General features: G+C 44.8%; 6 protein-coding genes across 6 annotated transcripts; all 6 read left to right on the plus strand.

Moving 5' to 3' along the window:
- Nucleotides 1-1,434: 1,434 nt before the first annotated feature.
- N7487_009435 (uncharacterized protein) lies at nucleotides 1,435-3,454 on the plus strand (the record flags this gene model as incomplete). Its single annotated transcript, XM_056877165.1, has 8 exons — nucleotides 1,435-1,530; nucleotides 1,585-2,019; nucleotides 2,084-2,343; nucleotides 2,400-2,415; nucleotides 2,487-2,907; nucleotides 2,957-3,031; nucleotides 3,234-3,299; nucleotides 3,360-3,454. 8 exons carry the CDS (start codon nucleotides 1,435-1,437, stop codon nucleotides 3,452-3,454), a joined length of 1,464 nt encoding a protein of 487 aa, XP_056725745.1.
- A 1,980-nt stretch (nucleotides 3,455-5,434) lies between these two features.
- N7487_009436 (MBL fold metallo-hydrolase) lies at nucleotides 5,435-6,695 on the plus strand (the record flags this gene model as incomplete). The annotated part of the gene is made up of 4 exons (XM_056877166.1): nucleotides 5,435-5,738; nucleotides 5,795-5,951; nucleotides 6,016-6,124; nucleotides 6,183-6,695. Coding segments are annotated over 4 exons (1,083 nt in total), but the record flags the coding sequence as incomplete, so codon positions are not given.
- A 3,561-nt stretch (nucleotides 6,696-10,256) lies between these two features.
- On the plus strand, nucleotides 10,257-11,117 carry N7487_009437 (SDR family NAD(P)-dependent oxidoreductase; the record flags this gene model as incomplete). The annotated part of the gene is made up of 1 exon (XM_056877167.1): nucleotides 10,257-11,117. The coding sequence occupies one exon, from the start codon at nucleotides 10,257-10,259 to the stop codon at nucleotides 11,115-11,117; it is 861 nt and encodes a 286-aa protein (XP_056725747.1).
- Nucleotides 11,118-14,647: 3,530 nt separating this feature from the next.
- N7487_009438 (epoxide hydrolase family protein) lies at nucleotides 14,648-15,939 on the plus strand (the record flags this gene model as incomplete). The annotated part of the gene is made up of 3 exons (XM_056877168.1): nucleotides 14,648-14,777; nucleotides 14,844-15,782; nucleotides 15,845-15,939. The coding sequence occupies 3 exons, from the start codon at nucleotides 14,648-14,650 to the stop codon at nucleotides 15,937-15,939; spliced, it is 1,164 nt and encodes a 387-aa protein (XP_056725748.1).
- A 2,426-nt stretch (nucleotides 15,940-18,365) lies between these two features.
- Nucleotides 18,366-19,706, plus strand: N7487_009439 (epoxide hydrolase family protein; the record flags this gene model as incomplete). The annotated part of the gene is made up of 4 exons (XM_056877169.1): nucleotides 18,366-18,495; nucleotides 18,557-19,152; nucleotides 19,224-19,560; nucleotides 19,612-19,706. The coding sequence occupies 4 exons, from the start codon at nucleotides 18,366-18,368 to the stop codon at nucleotides 19,704-19,706; spliced, it is 1,158 nt and encodes a 385-aa protein (XP_056725749.1).
- A 1,527-nt stretch (nucleotides 19,707-21,233) lies between these two features.
- On the plus strand, nucleotides 21,234-21,884 carry N7487_009440 (uncharacterized protein; the record flags this gene model as incomplete). The annotated part of the gene is made up of 1 exon (XM_056877170.1): nucleotides 21,234-21,884. One exon carries the CDS (start codon nucleotides 21,234-21,236, stop codon nucleotides 21,882-21,884), a length of 651 nt encoding a protein of 216 aa, XP_056725750.1.
- Nucleotides 21,885-21,944: the final 60 nt, after the last annotated feature.

Here is a 21,944-nt window from a genome sequence, read left to right on the forward strand (position 1 = left end):
GGGTGCTTCGACGATTCAGGGGTTGACCGTTGTCAAAACCACTGTGAATCGGCGACAGCTAGGTAAAAGATGGTCTATATGTTGTAGACAGATCTTAATTGGAACGAAGCCGGGCTCATAACTGACAGAAATAGACGGATACGACAATGTATGGTAAATCTGACATATGTAAATTCTCTAACTAACTAAAATGACAAGATCCGCTCTTTTCCAATCTCGGCGGACATAGCTGATTAAGCAATGTATGTATTTTTGTATGGTACCGTTATCATGACGGTCCATTGATTTCCCGGTTTGTAAAGACCTGGTAATTTCAGCATGCATAAATGCATAGTACTTGACACCATACATTGTTGTACTTGTCTATTTCTGTCAATCTCTACTACGCGACGAATTGATAAATTCTTCCCTACCTTTCGTTAGCTTAGATAGCAAATAATACAAGACCTTCTCATTCAAGCAAATCTCGACAATTTGAGAGCGAATTGGTGGCATGGTGGTTGGTTGAAGAAGGAAGATCTCATTATTTGACGCGTTTTGGTTGGGTTGTTCCAGCCGACCAGGTGTCCCGCTCGCGTTGGAATTACGTTACCTAGCTTACATCATCCAATATAACGTATTCGGTAAGCGAGTGGGCCATGTAAGCCAGTGGGCCACCCCGAAACACCATACTAAAGGCGATTTTATATCTCAACAACAACGCATTGATACTACTTAAAGCTTATAGAGAACGTTGGTAACTAGATTACTAGCTATATTCCGAACTTTTTGGGAGATTCAAATGATTATTCATTGATTTTACCAAAAATACAACGTATTTTAGATCATTTTATAAAAAAAAACATATAACTCAATTCGTACTTATTTAGAATTTCTAAAACTTTATGAATGTATTAGGATCTTTATTTTAAGACCATAATGTCATAAGAATATAATACATTTTGTGGCCGTCGAGATATCAAGTATCTATAAAACGCCTTTAGTATGGTGTTTCGGGGTGGCCCACTGGCTTCCATGGCCCACTCGCTTACCGAATACGTTAAGTCACTGATAATTTGACTTTGGGACCCTCATGGCTCTCGATGGTTCTCTCGGCTATGCGCTTTTCTCGTCTCGAAGCCCTTGGACCTTGCATGCATCACAGAACGCATTCATTTTGGCCTATTGTTCATGATAGTGATGTTGCCTAGCAGCACTGGCGGAACTGTCCGCAAAAGACTCCGGGTCACGACGGGATGGTATGCGTTTTTAAATCTTTGAGGGCTACCAGTCAGTTAATGAATGCAAACCGCTAGCCAAACTTGCCGAGCGCGGCGTGTCAAATGTGATGAGGCGAGACCATCCTGCAGGAATTGTGCCAAGAAGAGTCGTGATTGTGTGTATGGTGATCATACACCACGGCGGAAGAAAGATCAAACGACTCGGTCGAGCCAGATGAGGATTCCAACCACTCCGAAATCCCCAGATATCCATCCACAGCCCGGCTTTCGGATGAGACAGCAGAATTTGAGTATAGATCATCAAACTGAAGTGCGTGGAACAAGCATAGTCTTTGAATATTCCGTTGAGCTAAATCTGACGCAGGAACCCTCTGCCCCGCCCTCACAAACTCCGCAGGCTGACCCCACCAGCGGAGTGACATCTGCCAGTCCGTCACCCATTGGCGATGGGTCCACAGAGGATATTCGTCTGGCCATGATGTCACCGACAGGAGCCTTGGACGCCTCCGCTCGCGAGCAGCACTTAAGCCATGGGTGGGAGTCTCAAATCCAATATCAAAAGATACCGGCAACGATTCACTCTCAAGCTGAGGGACTCAATGCGGCGTATCCGACCAATGACTGGAGCCAGAGATTCGTAAATGCTTTGGACCGGTCACCCTGCTACGATCTTCATGAACCAAGTAGCCACGATGATACCCCGGAATTTCTCTCATTCTTTCGTACTGACGAGCAATTGCCACTAACCGCAGCAGAGATTTTGATCTTCAGGAATTATGTCGAAACCGTTTCTCGATGGGTAAGAGTGGGCTATTCACCAAAGTCGTAGTGTGGGACTCTCTTCTGATCTTCCTATCACCCAGATTGATTCGTTCTCTGAAGATCGGCCGTTTTACTCGGATGTGCCAATAATGGCGCTTCGGTGCCCGGTGCTCATGAATTCGTGTCTTGCTCTGTCTGCGAAACAGCTAGCGTTAAAAAGTTCTGATGAGGAAATGGCTACGCGAGAGAAAGTTGCGGTCAAGTATCATCAGAAGGCGATCAAAGCTATTAGTTCTATACTAGCAGATTCTGCCTGTGCATGGCATGACGAGATTTTAGCTTCAAGTGTCATATTGTCTACGTATGTATCATGTGCCTGCACCATTTTTCACGCCATGCATTCCTCTGATGCACAAGCCCAATTGTTGACCAGGTACGAGATGTTCGATGTTGCTGGAGAGAGCTTTGGTGCTCATTTGAAAGGCCTTGCTTTTTTTTTTACAGTCTCGTGGAGTATACGGCAATGCTACCGGCATCAAGGGTGCTGCATACTGGACATGGTATCGTCACGAGATTTGGGCTGCACTCCAGACTGGACAGCAAATGACATTGAATGAAAGTTATTGGAGGCCGGAAGATGTCGATAGTTTCGAAAATCTATCTATCGAAGAGATCTCAAATCGTGCCATTTTTCTTCTTGGGCAATGCGTGTCGTTCTGCAACACTAAGAAAGTCACCGAGGGCATGACTCACCTTGACAGAACAGAGCAAGAAAAGCGATTGGCAGCACTTCAACATGCTCTTGAAGAATGGAAGGAGAAACTTCCGGCCACCAGCTCGTACTGCCTTTCTGAGTCAGCATCATTCCCCCATACGAGTTCCTCGTACAGTTTCCCTTCGATCTGGTTTCTGTATCCACAGAGTGGTATGTTCCATTTGATATAATCAATAGTCAGATTACTGACATATTCAAGCCGTTGCGTATCAAGTTTATCATGCATCGAAAATTCTTCTGAACCTTCATTTTGAATCTACCACCTTTCAAAATAGTATGAAGAGCTTATCCCAGTCATTGTCTCAGCGACGCCAGATTGAAAAGTCTCGGGAGCAAGTCTTTCTCGTTTCCAATTCAGGTATACCTGATACTTGGAGCTTGATCTCGACACAATGCCTATACATTGCTGGCCTGGTTACTGAGGGCATATTAGAAAGGCGTCGCACGATAGAACTGATTGAAGACTGCCAGAATAGATCTGGCCGAAGGACCATCCGTCTTGCGGAAGCCCTACAAAAACTATGGGCTGATTGAGCTGTCCGGTCAGTGCTAGGAAGTGAGCGACATGGGAAAAAAAATTTTGACTCAAATAATCTTCCTAGAGCACAAAAGCGATCGAGAGCTTCATAATGCCTATTCACACGCCAAAGTGGAAACCGAGGTTTATATTCCACAACGTGCCGGCTTGTGGCTTTAAACATCTGGTGTTTTGCGTGAATTTTAGCTGAAATTGTCGACTCTCAAGCTATAGCCATCAGAGAACACTCGAATTAGGTCAGCGTCACCTCACCAATCAACTTGAGTGCTCGGTGACTTGAAATCTTCAGAGGCTTCTTTAAGTCAAATGCCGCTATGTTCTTCATTATGGAGCTCGAAATACCCCTTGATCAAAGCGAGAAAATGCTCGTTAAATTGATAGTTTCGATTGTGCTGCGTCTGCGATCAAACCTTATACCGGATGCAACTCGGTCTCCACAATCACTGCGAGGCTGTAGCACTCACGGCTGCGGCATGTTGGGTGGTTGGATTATTCTAAATCGCCGGGCTCATCAAAGTAGTCGACATAAATATAGCGATTATATATGACCATGGCGGATTTCCGAAGAAAATTTCGAGTCACGATTCTCAAGGCATAGTGAATCCCTCTACTGAAGAGAATGTATCGAGTTCTCTCGCCGGAAATTATCCACTCAAACTTTTTATGAAGAAGATCATTCCTGTGGAAATTCCGAAGCGCCGCTGCATGCAATGACATTGTAATTCATTGAGTATGCATGGGAGGCTTCCGTACTCTTCCTCCCGTTGATGCACTGACCACTGCTTTGTCGTCCATCCCAGCGATTGAAATTACATTTAAATATAGTAGGCTTTCAATACTACGGAACAAGAGCCTGAGATGTTTTTTGTGCGGTCACGCACGATGCGTTTTTTCATTCGTCAATTCTTTGTGTGTTTATTAATTAACGTAGATTAAGAGATAGACTTAAGGCTGTGATAGAGAACCCAATCACAGGAGCCAACGCCATACATGCTTTAGTTACATGGCCAGTGCTTGTGCTTCGCGAATATATAGATCGGGTTGCAGAGAGGAAGGGGGAAGCTTTGGTTATCTTAGCACATTATGCTGCCCTTGTTGATACACACAGAGACATGTGGTTGGTTTGCGATGGGGGCAAGTACCTGGTTGACTCGATTAGCCAGCATCTCGGGCCCCGGTGGGATGAATGGCTCCAGTGGCCACGACAGCTCCTGATAGAGACAGATCATGTACAAGACCAACGTCAGATAGACGTTATGTTGGCGCACAAAAAGCGGGGAACGGATCAGGTTGGGGAACTCGGCGAATTTGCTTCAGATTATCCATCGGGTTGGGCGCATGTATTTTAATTTCATCATCTGAATTATGGAGGCCCCGTATACAGTAGTATTCGAAATCAGGTACAGTAGACACAAAATTCGAGTGGACACGCTGGCCACCCCCTCACGAGACGGAATATGCGGCCAGTGGACTGCGCTTAGCAAGGCGAATATCGTTTTAGTCAGGTGCCCGGCTCCTTCACTAGAAAAAGAAAAATTGGCGTTTTAGGGGACGCAAGGGCACCGCCAGTTTCCACACCTACCAGAAAGGGACGTTGGGAAGGGAAGAGATAGACCAGTTGCCAGTAATGGACCTAAAACCCATTTTGGGTTGGGTCCGGGTTAGAGTGGGTTGTGCCGAATTCTATGACTTGGTTAACCGCCAGAAAGCCCCAATCACGGGCTTTTCCGAGATTATGCTTGAAACATCGCGCGCTGTGAAACCACACATTGTCAGCAAATGAGCCCTGTGGAGCAATCGACTATGCCCGTGTAGAACCGACAAATTCAGAAAAATCTCACGAAATGATCTCACCTCAGGAGAAAAACGATCTACGTCATTTACGTCTTGATATTCCTAATCTCGCTTGTAACCAGCCATATCAATTCATTTGGAAGATGAGTCGAATTTTAGCTTGAGCTAGACACAATTGGCGTCTTTTGACGTTTATTACTCCTTAAATTTTCGTCTTGCTGTACGCTACAGCTTTCAAAGCTGCCCTGTTTATGAGATACGTTGACATCTATAATTACCACGTGTGTGGCTGCTCTCATGATCATGGCAAATAACGAGTGCTCAGCTACGGTCGATTCCACAGGACTTTCATCTTCAGAATCATGCGTGCGGGTAAGGGTTATTGACACGACCACAAATATGGTCTGCCAAGCTCGGGCCTTTTTACAACCTGAAATGGACGGCCATGAACACCTCACGTTGAAAACATTCTGTTTTTTGATTGAGCACGAGAACTTGAATAGAAAGATTCTTTTTGATCTTGGCGCTCGTACGGATCTGGAAAGCTTTGCCCCCAGACTCCAGGAGATGATAGAGGGTATTGAAGTGACCGTTGACGAAGCTGTTCACACAACACTTGAAAATGCAGGCATAGCATTAGACTCAATCGGTACGTAATTCACGGGGCTGACGTCGATCAGTCGAAGCTAACGGTGGTGTCATCAGATACAATTATCTGGAGTCACTGGCACTGGGATCACATTGGCGATTGCTCTAAATTTCCACCTGGCACGAAAATCATTGTTGGTCCTGGATTCAAGAAGACATTTCGTCTAGGATGGCCTAAAAATTTAGACTCTTTCTTGTTGGCCTCGGATCTAGAGTAAGTTCTGTTGAATCACCGCGGGGAAAATATTGTCTTATTTACTTACTGTCCGGTATGCCAGAACACATGAGCTACAGGAAATCAATTTTGACTCTTCTCCACCCATTCAGGGCATAAGGTACTACGACTATTTCTGTGATGGCTCCTTTTATCTACTTGATCTCCCTGGGGTTTGTCCATCCAAGGAACACCTTTCTAGTCTCGTTAATAATAAATCTTGTCTCGCAGCACACCGTTGGGCATATTGGAGCATTATGTCGTACAACACCATCTACGTTCATTCTCCTCGGGGCCGACTCATGTCACTTCCTCGGTGTGATGCGCCCTACACCGGAAAACCCACAGCACGTGAGGGCCGGAGATGGTGTAGCATCTCTTTCTTCGGGACCATGTCCTTGCAGCAATATTCCTTTCAATTCTCGTGCGAAAATGCTCGAGAGCTCGGTAGCCGTTATGCCCGATGGCCCCATGTGCCGCCGATCTCCCTATTACAATATCAGCGCTCATGAATCTACCGCATTTGAAGCCCCGGACGTCGCACAAAAGACGGTGGAGTCTTTGCAGATCCTTGATGCCAATCCGAATATATGGATATGTTTTGCTCATGACAATTCGATATCTGAGGTCTGCCCATTGCTGAATACTGCCCCTGAGAAAGATTTGAATTTGTGGAGGGAGCAGGATTTAAAAAATCGTTCAATGTGGCATTTCTTAAACGACCTCGGAAGACACGCTTGCTGATCGATCACATATGGATATGCTCAAGTGACAGTTGTCTTCAACAAGCGGGATCATTATTGCTCTTGGAATGCCCAGATTGGTAACTTTCAAAATGTATCCGCTGCAAAGTCACAGATTGCCTCAATTGAAGTCTTGCAGTGATTCAAGCACTTGATTTTCGGTTGTAAAAAACATGACGACGTGCCTTGTCTGTGGGAAATACAAAACTGTATGGCTTCAGTTTCGACCGGCAGGATCTATGCATAATGTGATGTGTTTTAATAGCTGAAATACATGTGTGGTCCAAAATCCTCCTCGTTACAAGGTGCTAGCTAGTACCAAGTCAATCTGAGAGACGCCATTTGAGAGCGAGGGTACCGACAAGCGCGAAAGCTCAAGGCAATCCTAGCTCCTCTCATAATTGAGTCATACCTTGAGGAACAGCCTCAACGACGAGTATAATTTACTACAAAATCCCAGCGGCGAAAAGAATTATCGACAAGCCAGGCAAAATCAGCAAAAAGCCAAGAATATTTCACAAAGGTGTTGGTTAGCGGCGCCGTTGTCGGACAAAAAATGCGAGGACTCCGCGGAATCTGGTTCTATCTTCGAATTGGTGCAGTTGATGATATTCGCGCTTTCTGGTGGTCGTGCAGGGCATGGATCACTCCAGGGAAGAATAGCCTCAAATTGCGACCAGGATAGCGAAATGGGCAGCTGAATATAGCGCAGGGGTAGCGGGGACAGGATATTATTAACACATGGCGGCATTGTGCAATTACTGGAAGTCACCACCCGTGACCTGGTGGCAAGCCTACTTGATAGAAAATGACGTACACATAGTCCAAATGCTGCAATTTCGTGTTCACCTGGTGTCTCGTCAATGAGGAGGAGAAACCGAGCCTCTGCTGCGGCAGGGGCCTGTTCCACAAACCGGGTTCTTCTGCCATAAACAGACCTTTCATGGAAAATAATTGACGGGCAAGCAACCCTGATTCATTAGCTAAAATGTGAGCTTTCCTAGTTACAACTAAAGCAGTCCAGTCTCAGCAAACTATATCTCAGCAAACTATATGACACTGCCGAATGAACCCATTCAAGGTGATTGTTCTTATTTTCTCCTATTATACCTCGATGTAGGTTCCTGTACTGTTATTTGACTTTCTTCGTCTTCAAAAAAGATTGGTTTAGCATCATTAGATCAAGCAAGTAGTAAATCCGTGGAGCCATAGAAGCTAACGAAGTCCAACGGCTATATGTGAGGCGTCTTTTGAATGGACGCATCCTTTATGAGCGTCCTGGAAGGCTTCGGTAAGATAGAGACCTCAACAAGTACCTACACCAAAACATTAAAGCTAAACATGTGGAGACTTCCAGAGTCCAGTCGCAGATCACTGAGCTTCGCACCGAGCTGTGCTAAACAGACGAAAGATACCAGGAAGAGACACAGTGCCACAAGAATGCAATCGAGAATATGCAGAGAGAGATAAAGGAATTCAATAAACAGCTCTAACGACCGACTGAACAGCATGAGCTACGCACGGCAATTCAGTTGTTCCGCTCATCGGTGACCGGCTCGAGCACAGGTCGGTTGTCGCCCGATCATCAATTATCGGTTTTGTCTTTGAATACCCGAGCCTGGCGCTCGAGCTTCGATCTTCCGGTTGTCATACGGCACTAATGTGCGAGGGGTTATGGGCTGCACTCAAAAATGTGACTGCCACTTCGAGTGTCGAGGTTGTCAATCTGTGGTTGGCGGAGATAAGTAACGCTTTTTTCTGAAACAAGTGATGTTGATCGTGGTTGGGAAGATCGGCAAGGTATATACAAGTCTTTAATTAAACTATATCTCAATCTATACAGCAGGACTCAAAATTGCTTCATGGTGGAACTATAAGCGTAAGTAATTGTCAAAGGAAGTTCAAAATAAGTAAAGCCCGCTGCTTTTGTGCGTGTGAGGCCTGTACTGAAGGTATACCCCTACCTGGTCTTGCCTGGAAAAACGAATTATGAGCCTCCTGAGGCCCTAGAGTCTCCCGTATAGATAACCCACCTTCGTGTGCCATCCATCTAGTTTATACGTTGACGTCTCATTTCTTGTATGTTGCCTTCATCACGTAGTAGCTTATTTCCTGCCCTCAAAAGGATACCTTTCTGCATTAATTTAAAAGCCTTTGATTAGCTGACTTAACGCGGTATGGGGTGGTGATGGAGGGGATACCGAGCGTCGCTTTAGGAAAGCTTCGATAGTACGAACTCGAATCATGTTATACAAACTCTGCTGCATGAAAGTTTTTTCGAAATGTACTTACTTTCAAAGCTTTAGCGCAACCCTGTGGATAGGTAAGAAGGAAGCCGAGCCTATCGATATGGCTGGAACCAAGCCGCAGTTTTAGCTTATAAAGTTGCCAATTATCTGATATGATCCGGTTATAAAAGATGCGAGAAATGCACTGGTATATAGACTTCAAAATACGCGTGGATTTGAATGAAATTTGATGTTAGATAGCTTCCATGTTTATTAAGAATAAGAAGTCGATATCCCATCCGTGTACAGTAGTAAGTTATTGATACAATAAATGGGGTTTAAAGCTAGCGAAAGCCTGTCTTATTAGTGGCTTATCTATTTTGACTAACTTTGAAGCGCTAGTCCTATAGGAGCTCTTGTGAACAAGGCTTAGTGATACTGCTTTCGTTTCAAGATTATGATCGGTGGAAGCGCCTATCCTCACGCGCTTATTGACTCGATTGCGGTTACCTACTCACGATTCCCTAGCTATGGAATCAATCTCCGACTACAGCGCTCTGTTCGGGTAATCACATTTTGTATTAAATGAAGTACTATTGCGAATCCAGTCTTTTTAAAGTTAAATTCATCGTTCGTGTTTGAATATAGGTAGAACCATGCTTTGTGGGAAGAATGTTCGCCATCTTTCATACGCGAGGTTATTTAGAGGCTGCTCCGCAAGAATCTAGATATAGTATCCGTTGTATAAAAATATTCATTTCAATTTTAGTGAATTTACGACCACTTGCTCACTGATCACGTTAAAAGCTTTTGTGATTCAGTAAATATTACGTGTTGAAATCAATTGGCAGGTATGCAAGGTCAACACCCAACCCGCCATTTTGGCGAGGTCATGTTTTCCCTCATCTGATTTTTCATCATCGCAGTCACATTATGCGCAAACGACGAGTGCCGTCTTTCGAAAATATGGAGAACTAGCCGAGGCCATCGACATGTCGAAACCCTCCGTACGCCACCGACGTTCAAGGTTCCATGTTCAAAATTATTTTGTCTCCCGTGTCCCAATGCCAAGCTGCCGATTGGCTGTTTGAACCTTGGCACAAACACAGCATTGCATTTATACTACCAATAGGGACCATTAGCGAGGTACTTCCCATTTCTAGGAGATACTACAGTATACAGATAAAAAATGTGAAGTAAATATCACTGGGGGTTTGGTCTCGCAACTCTCGATGTCCTCCCACCACCTTCGCTCTCTGTCTTCTCAAAATTTCCCAGACCCTCAGTAACGTCTTCTTCATCAATATTCTGTTTCATTGAGCCAACATTACGAAATGAGTTTCTCTCCTGCGGTCTTTCATGTAGGCGCAACGGCCCTGATCACAGGCGCCGCTTCTGGCATCGGTCTTGCCGTGGCACACCGATGCTACGCGCACGGAATGAATCTAGTCCTCCTTGATAATAATGCTTCGACTCTTATCGACGTGTCCAAGCAACTTCCTCCCACCAAGTCACAGAAAACCTTCGCCTTCCCTATGGATGTATCAAATCTTGAGGAATGGAAAAGTTTGGCTCCCAAAATTCGGTCGTATTTTCCACATGGTATCGACTTTCTCATGCTCAATGCCGGTGCAGGCTTTAAGCCCAAGGACCATTTGGAACACTGGGAGGATTCGGAATATTTCGAAAAGACTTTTGCTGTCAACGTCATGGGATACACACACAGCTTAGCGACACTTTTGAAAATGGTCACCAACGATAAAGTCAAACCACGCGCTGTCGTTTTGACTGGCTCCAAGCAGGGCATCACAAACCCCCCGAGTAACCCCGCCTACAATGCGTCCAAGGCTGCTGTACGGTCGATGGCAGAACACCTATCATTCGATCTGGCGAAAACGGCCCCGAATGTCAGTGTACATCTGCTGGTTCCTGGATGGACGTACACCGGGTTCCACACTGCAGCTTTCAAAGAGAAACCAGCAGGTGCCTGGACACCTGGACAGGTTGTTGAATTCATGCTGCAGAAGATTACAGAGGACAAGTTCTACATTATGTGTCCTGACAATGAGGTTTCAGAGGAGCTGGATAAGAGGCGAATGCTATGGACAACAGGCGATATTCTGGAAGGGCGCCCTCCGCTGTCTCGCTGGAGAGAGGAATGGATGGAGAAAGCCAAACGCGAAATCGACCTCTGATAGCCCAATCTAGCCATCGATTACCCTTGTCGACCGTGCTCAACATATCGTGCTTGGGATATGATTTTTGGTATGTTGTCTCTTGAGGCCTGGAACTGTACTCGGCATCTACTGAAAATTCGCGCGTACTCAAAGATGCATGTTAAGTGAGTACGCAATGGAGGTGCTTAGGTTTTCCAAAACAGTATAAAATATACTGGTACTGTGATTTTATCGCTTGAATAAAATACGAGTGTATTTATCAGAGAATAGTTCTTCCAACCCGATATTTATTGCTGGAATTCGTAGCGAACTTCAAGTTTGAAATGACATCAGCGAATCATAAGATCAGGCGCTCGGCGTGCGGATTACACATTTCGTAGGAATGGAAGGGTAATATTCAAACGATTTCGGGCAGAACAACAAATATGAATGCTGATCCACCCCGCTAGCCCAAATATCTGTGCTTGCTCAGCGACATAAAAAGTCGAGAGCGATATCCCTGTGAAGGTAAGATGGCCTCCCGAGGCGACCAAGCGGGCGGCAGAACCCACGGCACCCTACCCGCTGCCTCGAATTGACCAACCAGAGCACCAGTTCTCGACTCTCGGGAGCAGGAAAGGGATGCAGCGAAGCAGACTGGAGATGTACCAGAAGAACCCTAAGGTGCCAAGCCCACGAGATGATACAAAATTGGAAGACAAAACACCTATATCTGACCGTACAGGCCTTACTCTACGAGCGATTGCAGAAGCCTCCGGGCGGGTCGAGAACTTAAAGTGTCTGCATCCAAAGATTGAAGCAAGGCACGTGGCGACCTCCAGGTTGAAATCAAAGGTGCTAAGTGAACTCCACAGAGGGACACTGTGATGACAATTGAGACCCGCGGGAGACCGCTGTATCCCCAGGTTCTCCACAGCCTAAGACATACATTACCAAAGATATTTGAAGAAGGGCACTGCCGAGAACAGGTCACCCCGCAGTGGAGTGCTATGTAAACAAACTGCTTCCTCCCTGCCATGGTCCCAGCGAGCGAAAAGATCATGTCCTTCCATGCATTGACGAGCCTTAGCAAATGTATAATGCTTGTGTTTCTATGCAGCCATGAGCCCTGTGTTATCAGTATGTGCTCCGTTGGATAAGCTGTCTGGCCACCAGTCTTGTTTCAACTATATAGCCTGTGCAGGCACCTGTTCGCTGTGCTAGGGACCAGTATTCAATTCTCGCTTTGCAAATTGAAGAAGCCAAGCTCTGCACTGCCATCAATATATCATCTATGTAGGCCCGGGCCACGAGCGAAGAGGCCGATAGCAGGGCCGTGAAAGCGCATTCTGGACCCTGCTTTCACTCCACGATATCATAAAGTAGAACCAAAACCCTGAGTCTTGCTGTTGCAGATTCCGTCGTGCATATTAGCATCTTGTCCAAAACGTGATTTCACAGAATGTAAGAACACATGAAGAGACTTGCCGGTTTGAACAAAGATCACCAGACTCGGGCAAGCAAGCGTTTTTCACATTTGTATCACAGGTCAGGAGTATTGAGATGGCTGTTGAGGTCGGTGTTGACAGTGACCGTGTAAATGCGGTGATCGATAGTTTGTGGATGGTGACAAGTGGTGAGCCTGCTTTGGTGAAAAGTTGACCCATTGTTGATAAACATTTGACCAGCTTCTAAAGACAATTCACCGGACTTCGGTAAACAGTTAAGCCTGCTTGAATGAAACATATTGCAGCACATCCTCTTGCGAATAAATAACATGTCAATTCCGCTGAACCACATACTTTATGACGTCGAATTTGCATACGTGATTTGAATTCCTAGTTGCCACACAAATATATGACCAGTAAAGAGTCTATACCGGTCCTCTAAGTACGACTTTGATATATCATTAAAAAGATCCTTATTTCAAGGTCTATCACGTATGATACAATAAAGCCATAAGGTTAATACTCGGCAACTCTACTGGTCATGAAGGTAAGTTCTATATAGAATCAAATACTACGTACTAGCCTTAGATGAATAAAACTTGACACCATATATGAACATTACATATATCTATATTATAAGCTTCCCCCTACGTATACTCCAGATACTGATAAGGCTACTGTATTACGAACACTAGATAGCATGATAAACTATATTTATCTCACTGATAGCATTTATCGGTCTACGGGAAGGATATATAATAGAGATCTGATTAGGGTAGACTAGGACATCGCCCGTCCATAAGCACCTAGGAGGTGCCCACCGCCCGTCCACGTGTGACGGACTATGTCCTTATATAGTGAGCGCGGTTCTAAGATTCATCTTAGAATTCTAGTCTTTTGCCAGTGGCGCAGAGGATTATTTAGTTAAAAGATATAAGAGATCTTTAAGACCCTTACTATAGAACGTGTAAAGGTATACTGGTTTCAGGTGTACGGCCTGTCAACCGGGTAAGATACGATAGTAGGAGAGAGGAACAGACTGTATTGTCTCAACATAATAAGACTAATTCTTATCAGAGCAAAACAGGACCTAGGGGAGTCCTATATTATCTATCACTATACCCCGCTTTGATTATATAGGGTTAGTAACGAATCAGTACTCTACTCCCGTGACCCTATCGGTAGAGTCACGTAGCAATTCTGTTTCCAAATTGTAAGGATCTTTATCCGTTACGGTATTGTTTGATTGTTTGCCTATGAGAGGAACCCACAAAGGATCCTGTCTCGTAGGTTTCTTTCTCTTTTCATACTTAGTATTTTCGTTGAATGCACTCTTTTTGTAGAAAGAACTGGCTGGTAACATAACCTAAAACCTATCGTTAGGTCGAAGTAATAGACCTATTTTAGGTTGGGTTGGGTTGGGTTAGGTCCGGGTTAGAGTGGGTTATGCCGAAGTCTATATACAATTGTTGTACTCGTCTATTTCTGTCAGATATATTTCTTCCTTTCGCAACCTCAGGGTAGAAAAAAGCCAAATAGAAGATTGATATGGGCGCTGAACACTATCACCAAATTGAGTCGTAGACCACAAAAACCCGGAAGATTTCAAGTTATGCGGGTTGGCATGTAAAATTCATGACTTTCATTGACAGGGGGTTTCAGTCACCATGGAGAGAGAAACGAATCCAAGAGGTGCAGGCGGTACTGGACAGCGCGGGAAGTCCACGTAAGGCAGAATGACTAATAGAAAAGAAACAGTTGAACCTTAAACTCTGGAATTCTAATCGATTCCTGCCTCTTATTTGGCATTACCTTGGTAGTGCGTACAAATAGGTGGAGAGTACATTCACCTTTTTGACTCGCCGACTGATCCACCTCAACACGTGCCTGCGCCGATGACCGACCAGCCACCTTATTGACCAAAATACTAGTTACAGCCTTGAGTGGAGGTTCCTCGGAAAACTCGCTAAAACTTCGCTCCCGAATCCCATTGGCTCACAATATTAGAATCTATCCCATAATTCAGGGTCAAATGGTACGGCGATTCTACTCTATTTGACATCAATTCTTATCTGCAGCCGATACTCTCATTGATCAGAAGGAAAACAAGCACGTTCAAAAATGCATCCTATCGAAATTGATCCGTTCACGATTCAGATATCAGAGAGTGAGGTTGCACGGCTCAAGCGTAAGCTGGTCGACACTCGCCTCCCCGAACACGAGATTGTCGCTGGCGCCGGGGATGCCTACGGTACGAAACATGTATATGTCAAGAAGGCCATAATCATACTGAGTGTACTAATCAGAAACTGTCTAGGACCGCCCGCCGAATGGTTTCAAAGGCTATACAACAAATGGGTGAACGACTTTGACTGGTTCGTCGTGCAAAAGCACCTCAATCGTCATCAGCACGCCATTGCAACTATTCCTGATAATGAATACGATCTCAAAATTCACTTCACGCATACCCGGTCTATGCGCACGGACGCAATTCCCATCATCTTGATCCATGGCTGGCCTGGATCCTTCTACGAATTCGACCGACTAGTTGACAATCTGGCGGCTCCCCAGTCCGAGTCAGATCCTGCTTTCCACGTCGTCGTGCCTAGTCTTCCTGGCTTTTGCTGGTCATCTAATCCTCCTAAGCGTGGCTGGACTATGCAAGACAATGGCCGGCTATTTGATAAGTTGATGGCTGGTCTAGGATATGATTCTTATGTTGTTCAGGCGGGTGATTGGGGATCTTTTGTCGCCCGAGAGCTGGGGTCTAAGTATCCGCGCTGCCGAGCTATCCATCTGAACTTTTCGCCTGCTACTGAAGATTTCATGCCCGAAAGCGAGAGCGAAAAAAAGAGACATGAACGATCCCAGGACTGGCTGGATGATCATCTTGGATACGCCGTGTGTATGCGCACCCGCCCGCATACTGTGGGCTATGGCTTTCACGATAATCCGATGGGAATACTCTCTTGGGTTGGCGAAAAGTATTATGAGCTTGTGAGTCCGGCACGCAGATCTGATCCCGCATGGGATAAGATTATCCTCACCCAAGTCTCTCTGTACTATTTCAGTGGATGTATCATGCCTTCCATGCTTCCCTACTATGAAAATCCTAAACATGCCGAATTTGCGAAACTGTTTATGATAGAAGAGAACCTCGTGAAGGTTCCTATGGCGTACACCTCATTTCTTTACGACAGCCGGCCTGGTAATAAGCGCTCTGCCAAACTTACAGGAAATCTGGTTTTCTATAATGGTATGTCAATCGCTTTAGATCGAACCTTCTCTGAGTAACTCAATAGCTGACCAAATCCGAAGAGAATGACGATGGAGGTCATTTCGCTGCTCTGGAATGTCCTGATATCATTGCTCGAGATTGTCGAGACTTTTTTAAGATTCATTGGACTACGTAGTCAGCTGATGGCGAGTGGCAATGATTTTGAGTACTCCAGACCTGAGTAGAAAGTTAGCTGTTACAATGAATATTATCTTCTCTTCTTTGTATATGGCGAGTCTTATAATCGAGATTGTAAGCTCATTTCAAATCATTTTCACCTCATCTATTATTATTCGTTTCAAAGACTTCAATTCTATCCAAATACATCGAAGAGCTCCATCACTCACTTACAGTATAAAACCCTTCAATTTTCGGCTGGTCTACTGGTAGAAATCACACCCAGAGTACTACTTGGTAGTGCAAAAGTCGAAAGCTGAGTGCCAGAAGGATGCTGAAGTTAAAGATCCCTCCGACCGAACGCTCTACTCCGTAGCACGCAATATGAAGAGCTGTCTCGTCTATAATACAGGGGTGAGTTCGGAAAAGTGGTGTGTAGGTGGAGCAAGGCCTTATTGAAAGCGTTTGGGGCCAGAAATTTTTATTGTAATGCGATGCAAGTGGTTAAACACTTACACATCTGCTCTTCGTCTTTGTTTTTTTTATTGTTATTATAAAATGAAGCAATGTTTGGACAGTTGCATACGCCCACCCAGTCCATCAAATCGTGCTTTCAATCATCTTAGTAAGGTTGCGAACTCATGATGCAAAAGGCAAATATTCTTGCACGAGAATACCATAATTTGCATGTTGGCAAAATAAGAAAAAGATAAAAAGAGACTCGATGAAGACAGCGTATTTTGCGTAGCTGACTTTGAACAATTATGCCAAAGCGCTATATCATACCTGAACCGGTCAATTACAAGGTCAAGGTTTGCGACGTCAAGCTCCATCCACATGCTCTGAGTGCAATGAGCAGGAGCATAAGAGAAAGTATTGCCCAAAACTGATTGAATAGCTTATATTTGAATGTAACTTGGTTTTGGTTGATTTACGTTCATTTAAACTATTGAAATCTAATAGGTCTCGTAGCTCGCCTATATACGTAACTAGCTTACTAAATATATAGGCCCTGTCTTTCGTGACTGAGAGTTCTGTAATAGTAAAATAGCGAGGGGAGGAACTCTCGTGAACATTATACCTAGAGATATATAAGTCGATTTAGCTCCACAATCAATAACAATAAGCTAGCGCATTTTGTACTAGACATCCATAAATATTTATCCTTATAAATGGATAAGAGAGTTCTAAAAGCGCGTTTCTCAATAATATCTTCGAGGTCCTACATACAACGGTCCTACATACCAATGTACTATAAGACAAGCGTTATGATACAGGCCGGAAAAGTCTCACCTGCTCTATCCTGTAACATTATGTAATTTAAAGAAAGCTCCCCCTACACTACTTAGTCAGATCCTTGATGGAAATACTCACCGCGGAAATTGCTGTCCGGTCGCCGTCGAGCATATGCTTGCCACAATCGCCAAGAATCAACTTCACAATGGACTACTTAGTGCATGGTCAAAATTTGTCCGCAAGAAAAGTCCTATGAATTTTGTAAAAGCCGAAATTCTATTTGCTGCAACAATACAGTGATATTGGAAGTCAAATTCAACTCAGCGATCTGAGACTTTTACTTCCGAACCCTAGTTCCAAACACACTAGTTCTGATTCCGCTATTCTCCAGTGACTACTCACTGGAAATGATGGATAAATCAATATTTTAATATCGTAACCCGCATTGAAATGTGACAGAATCTTTAACGCAAGCAGATCATACTGCGGCATTATGCTGCCGAAAATGGTAAGAATAGCCACTACACTGACCCAGACCTTTCGTTTACAGATTGCAGGTAGAGACCAAACACTGGGAATACTTTTTTTCCCTCGTACTTATTTTCCAAGCCATCGTGAGACCTTTCTCATCCGCAATGGGTGGCCACTGGCGCTCTTGATGGTGGATGCCATGGAGTGGAAGTGTCACTCTTCACAAGGGTAAAGGCCTTGTGGTGGGGACACGCGTTCCATTATTCCCTGGCTTTACGAAAACCTATCATGGGGCCAAAGCAACAGCCATGGTGTCAAAAAAAGCACATGTCGACTGCCGTCGTATAGACAAGTCAAGATGCCTTTGCCATGCTCACAACTGACTCGAAATATGTGGCCCACTCGCTTACAGACCGAAATGATCTCCGGAGAGCCAATCACAATGTATTCCGAGATTCCCCAGTTATGATGTAGTAAATGTTTTCATTCTCGATCTGTACACCGCTACTGGCTACAATCGCAAATTGGCGTATCTGGTCATCACAAGCCATTTCAAACCCTGGAATCAGCTCACCAGTTCCTAGCGCCATCTCCGAATGAGGGGCATGAATCAAAAGATACCTTCTTTGGCTCGTCAGTCTTCAACGCACGTGAGGAGCAGTATAAACTACTCCCCGGCTTACATTTACTTCATTTTTCTCCAGGGCAGTCAAATTCTCAAGATCTTTACACCTTAGAATGTCGGGTTCGTGTGTGCATCCGTTCAAAATCGAGGTTTCGGAAAATGAAGTCGATCGGCTGAGGAGGAAATTGGAAGATACGAGGCTTCCTGGGCGCGAAATCGTCACCGGTGCGGGCGATCGATATGGTAAGACTTCTATCTCAGCTCTGGGACACACCTGTTATCGCACAGCTGACTCTGATCAAAGGTCCCTCTTATGGATGGGCAAGTGGACTTGTACATTCATGGATTCATGACTTTGATTGGTTCCAAGTTCAGAAATCAATCAATGAATATCCCCACTATCGGACAAATGTTGAAGGTATCAACATTCATTTCCTTCATGCTCGTGCTGAGAAGAATGATGCGATACCGTTGCTCCTCATTCACGGATGGCCTGGATCTTTCTACGAATTCAGCAGAGTATGGGGCCCACTTTCGCACCCGACCGATCCTAAAGAACAGGCCTTCCACGTTGTGGTGCCAAGCTTGCCAGGGTTTTGCTGGTCTGATAGGCCGCCTCGAGCTGGATGGACTCTGAAAGATACCGCACGTATATTCGACCAAATCATGAAGAGGCTTGGATATTACAAATACATGGTCCAGTGCGGAGACTGGGGAAGTTTCGTGGGGCGTGAGCTCGGTGCGACTTATACGGAGTCTTGCAAATTGCTACATTTGAACTTTTGCCCTAGTGCTCTCCCAGATCGAATTGAGCCTACTTCAAGGGAGGCTGAGGTTTCCCATAGAGTTGGTGATTTTTTAGAAAATCATCTCGGGTATGCGATCTGCATGCGCACTCGGGTAAGCAGAATTCTGTTGTTCCACTGTTGGGCCCCTGTCGCTCCCGTTGCTAAAACTATGCTTGTTGTCAGCCACACACTATCGGAATTGCGTTGAATGATAACCCTGTTGGCATTCTGATGTGGGTTGGAGAGAAATACATAGAAGCAGCCGATCCTCAGAAGCAGAAATGTCCTTCCTGGACGCAAGCAATCCTCACAACAGCCTCGCTGTACTATTTTACTGATTGTATCATGCCATCAATGCTTTGTTATTACGAAAATGAGCGTCACGAAAACTTTGCTCAATACAGCCTTCGGCCTGAAAATCAAGTGAAAGTCCCTTTCGGGTACAGTTCTTTCTTTTGGGACACAGAGCCGTCATCCAAACGTGCAGTAGAACGGACAGGGAATTTGGTTTTCTACCGAGGTAAGCTATGATTTCTATCACTTCGGTCAATTTTCTAACATGAAATTTGAGAACACGATGATGGCGGTCACTTTGCGGCTCTTGAGAATCACGCAGACATCTGCCAGGATTTACGTGATCTTGTATCTCAGGAATGGAAATTTTAGTCTTTAATACATGCAGCATCGTTCTAGTGATAACCTGGACACAGAATAGACTAAAATCTCCCTTTCACCTGTGTCGTCACTTAACATTTTTAATTGTTGCTCTTCTTCGAACATTGAAAAACTATATATTTATGTTTTTCGTTCTTTCCAGGATACAGGATAATCTTCATGTTCAAAGCTTGAGAAGCTTGAGAAGCTCAATTGGTAAAGCGAATCTTTTAAAAGAAAAGCAGGTATATTAAAATCTGACAGAAATAGACGAGTACGATAATATATGGTAAAAATGACATATATGAATTCTGTAACTAAATTGACAAAATCCGCTCTTTTTCTAATCTGTACGGATCACTAATTAAGCAATATATATGTTTTTAGTACCGGGATTAGACTTCCATAAAGCCCAGCTTTGGGCCTGAGGTCAGGCTCGACGAAACCCGAGCCTTTTGAGGGCAAGGTCGGGTCGGTTTTCGGGTTTTTCGAGTTTTGCGGAAGTCTACTACGTACTAAATTATAATAATATAAACTCTAACTAATTTTAGGACTAGACTTCGGCACAACCCACTCTAACCCGGACCTAACCCAACCAAATTGGGCTCAAATGGGTCGTTATTAGGTTATTAGGTTTAGCTTATTGGGTTTTGTGTCAGAGGTTCCGACCTAAAATGGGTTCTGCCGAAGTCTAGCTAAGACTATAGCTTTATATAATTTCGAGTCTAGGGAGGGCCCGATAAGCTCCCCCCCGCCTTCGAGCCGGGGTCCGGGTCGAGCCCGGACTTTAGGCACGAAGTTGGGCTTTGTGGAAGTCTAAGCAGGTCACACACATCTCACACTTGACATCCGACTTGCTTTACTAGTATAAGAATAGTTCGCTTATGCGGCCTTATCATGTCTTTTTGGTGATCTCTTTGGATGTCTTCTTTTAAGGTGTATACGAATGTAAAAAATAAAGCATACTTTGTATAAGAGACTTTTGTATGTATAACCTTCGATCATTTATCGCATTAAAGCGAGCTCACTTTATCCAAACTAAATGAATTCTTTCGTATCATTTTCGCGCTTCACTTCCTTCCGATTCTCTTTTATATGGGGAATGAGGGCCTTCCCGTTTGACTTGACCTACATGTGACAGAGTTGCTCCTTCCTTGTTAGGGCTACCCAACCACTTGAACCTCCTCGTGCCTTCCCCCCCTCTCTTTTCTTTCTCTCTCCTCCAACGCAGTCACCATGGAATTCACGTAAGTCAAGTACATCCAAACTCCCATCCAAGGTTATCTGCTAATGAGGTAAACCTGCAGGACTGCGAGAAAACATGCCAGGATTAATGAATTTGAAAACGAGGACCACAACTCAAGGCACAGGCCTCCGCCCTTCTTTCTAGCTTGTGGGGCCAGATCACACCTGGGAAACTGTCGTCCCCGTTGCCATCGCTGCGATAAAAGAAATTTTGGGGTTTGCACGGCATTTTGTAGAAAATGCACGGACATTGGCCATTCTTGACGGCACTGTCGACTGTTCATCCCCAACCACATGTGGCGACAGGAACAGTGTGGATTGCAAACTACAATCCAAAATCTAAATATCACCGTGCCTGTGATTGATCTTGCACCAACCTGTACACCCACCTCTCTGAACGCAGCAATCCTCTGCAAACTTGACATAACCCTCCATGGGCTTCACCGCAAGGCAGGTGTTCCTAATCATTCACGTATCATCCTGAACAACGTGAATATGACGACCATTATCCTTGCTGCTGAGAGAAAGGCTTCTCTTGCTCCGGATACCTCACTATTGGATAGAGTCCAACGCATTCCAACTGGACCGCGATCAAACATTGGCTCCTACAAAGCCCACCTTCACCCAGTCGGCATTCACCCAGTCAGCATTCGCTCGTTCAGCATTTTCCCAACCTGTGTTTGGTCACACTGCGTTTTCTCGGCCGACTTGTATACACAACAACTCCATCGGCATGACTCCAACCTGGCCCCATCACACCCAGATTTCTATGGATTCGAAATGCTGAGCTGCTTGCCTGTGCCAAGTAAGAATTCAGTTGAAAGCAATTACATGAGGGAGGCTTATGAAAGTGAGATATATGTCTACCGTTTTGTATTGCCACTATCCTGTTACTCGTCCGCTCGAATGAATCGATGTTTGATTTACTTTGCTAGCATTAGCTAATCACGTCAACTGATTCCAAGGTTGTTTGGAGGTGACAAGGACTCCACTATTGCAACATCC

This window comes from Penicillium crustosum, assembly GCF_028827405.1.
Source record: "Penicillium crustosum strain IBT 35664 chromosome Unknown utg000004l_segment0_segment0, whole genome shotgun sequence".
NCBI lineage: Eukaryota > Fungi > Ascomycota > Eurotiomycetes > Eurotiales > Aspergillaceae > Penicillium > Penicillium crustosum.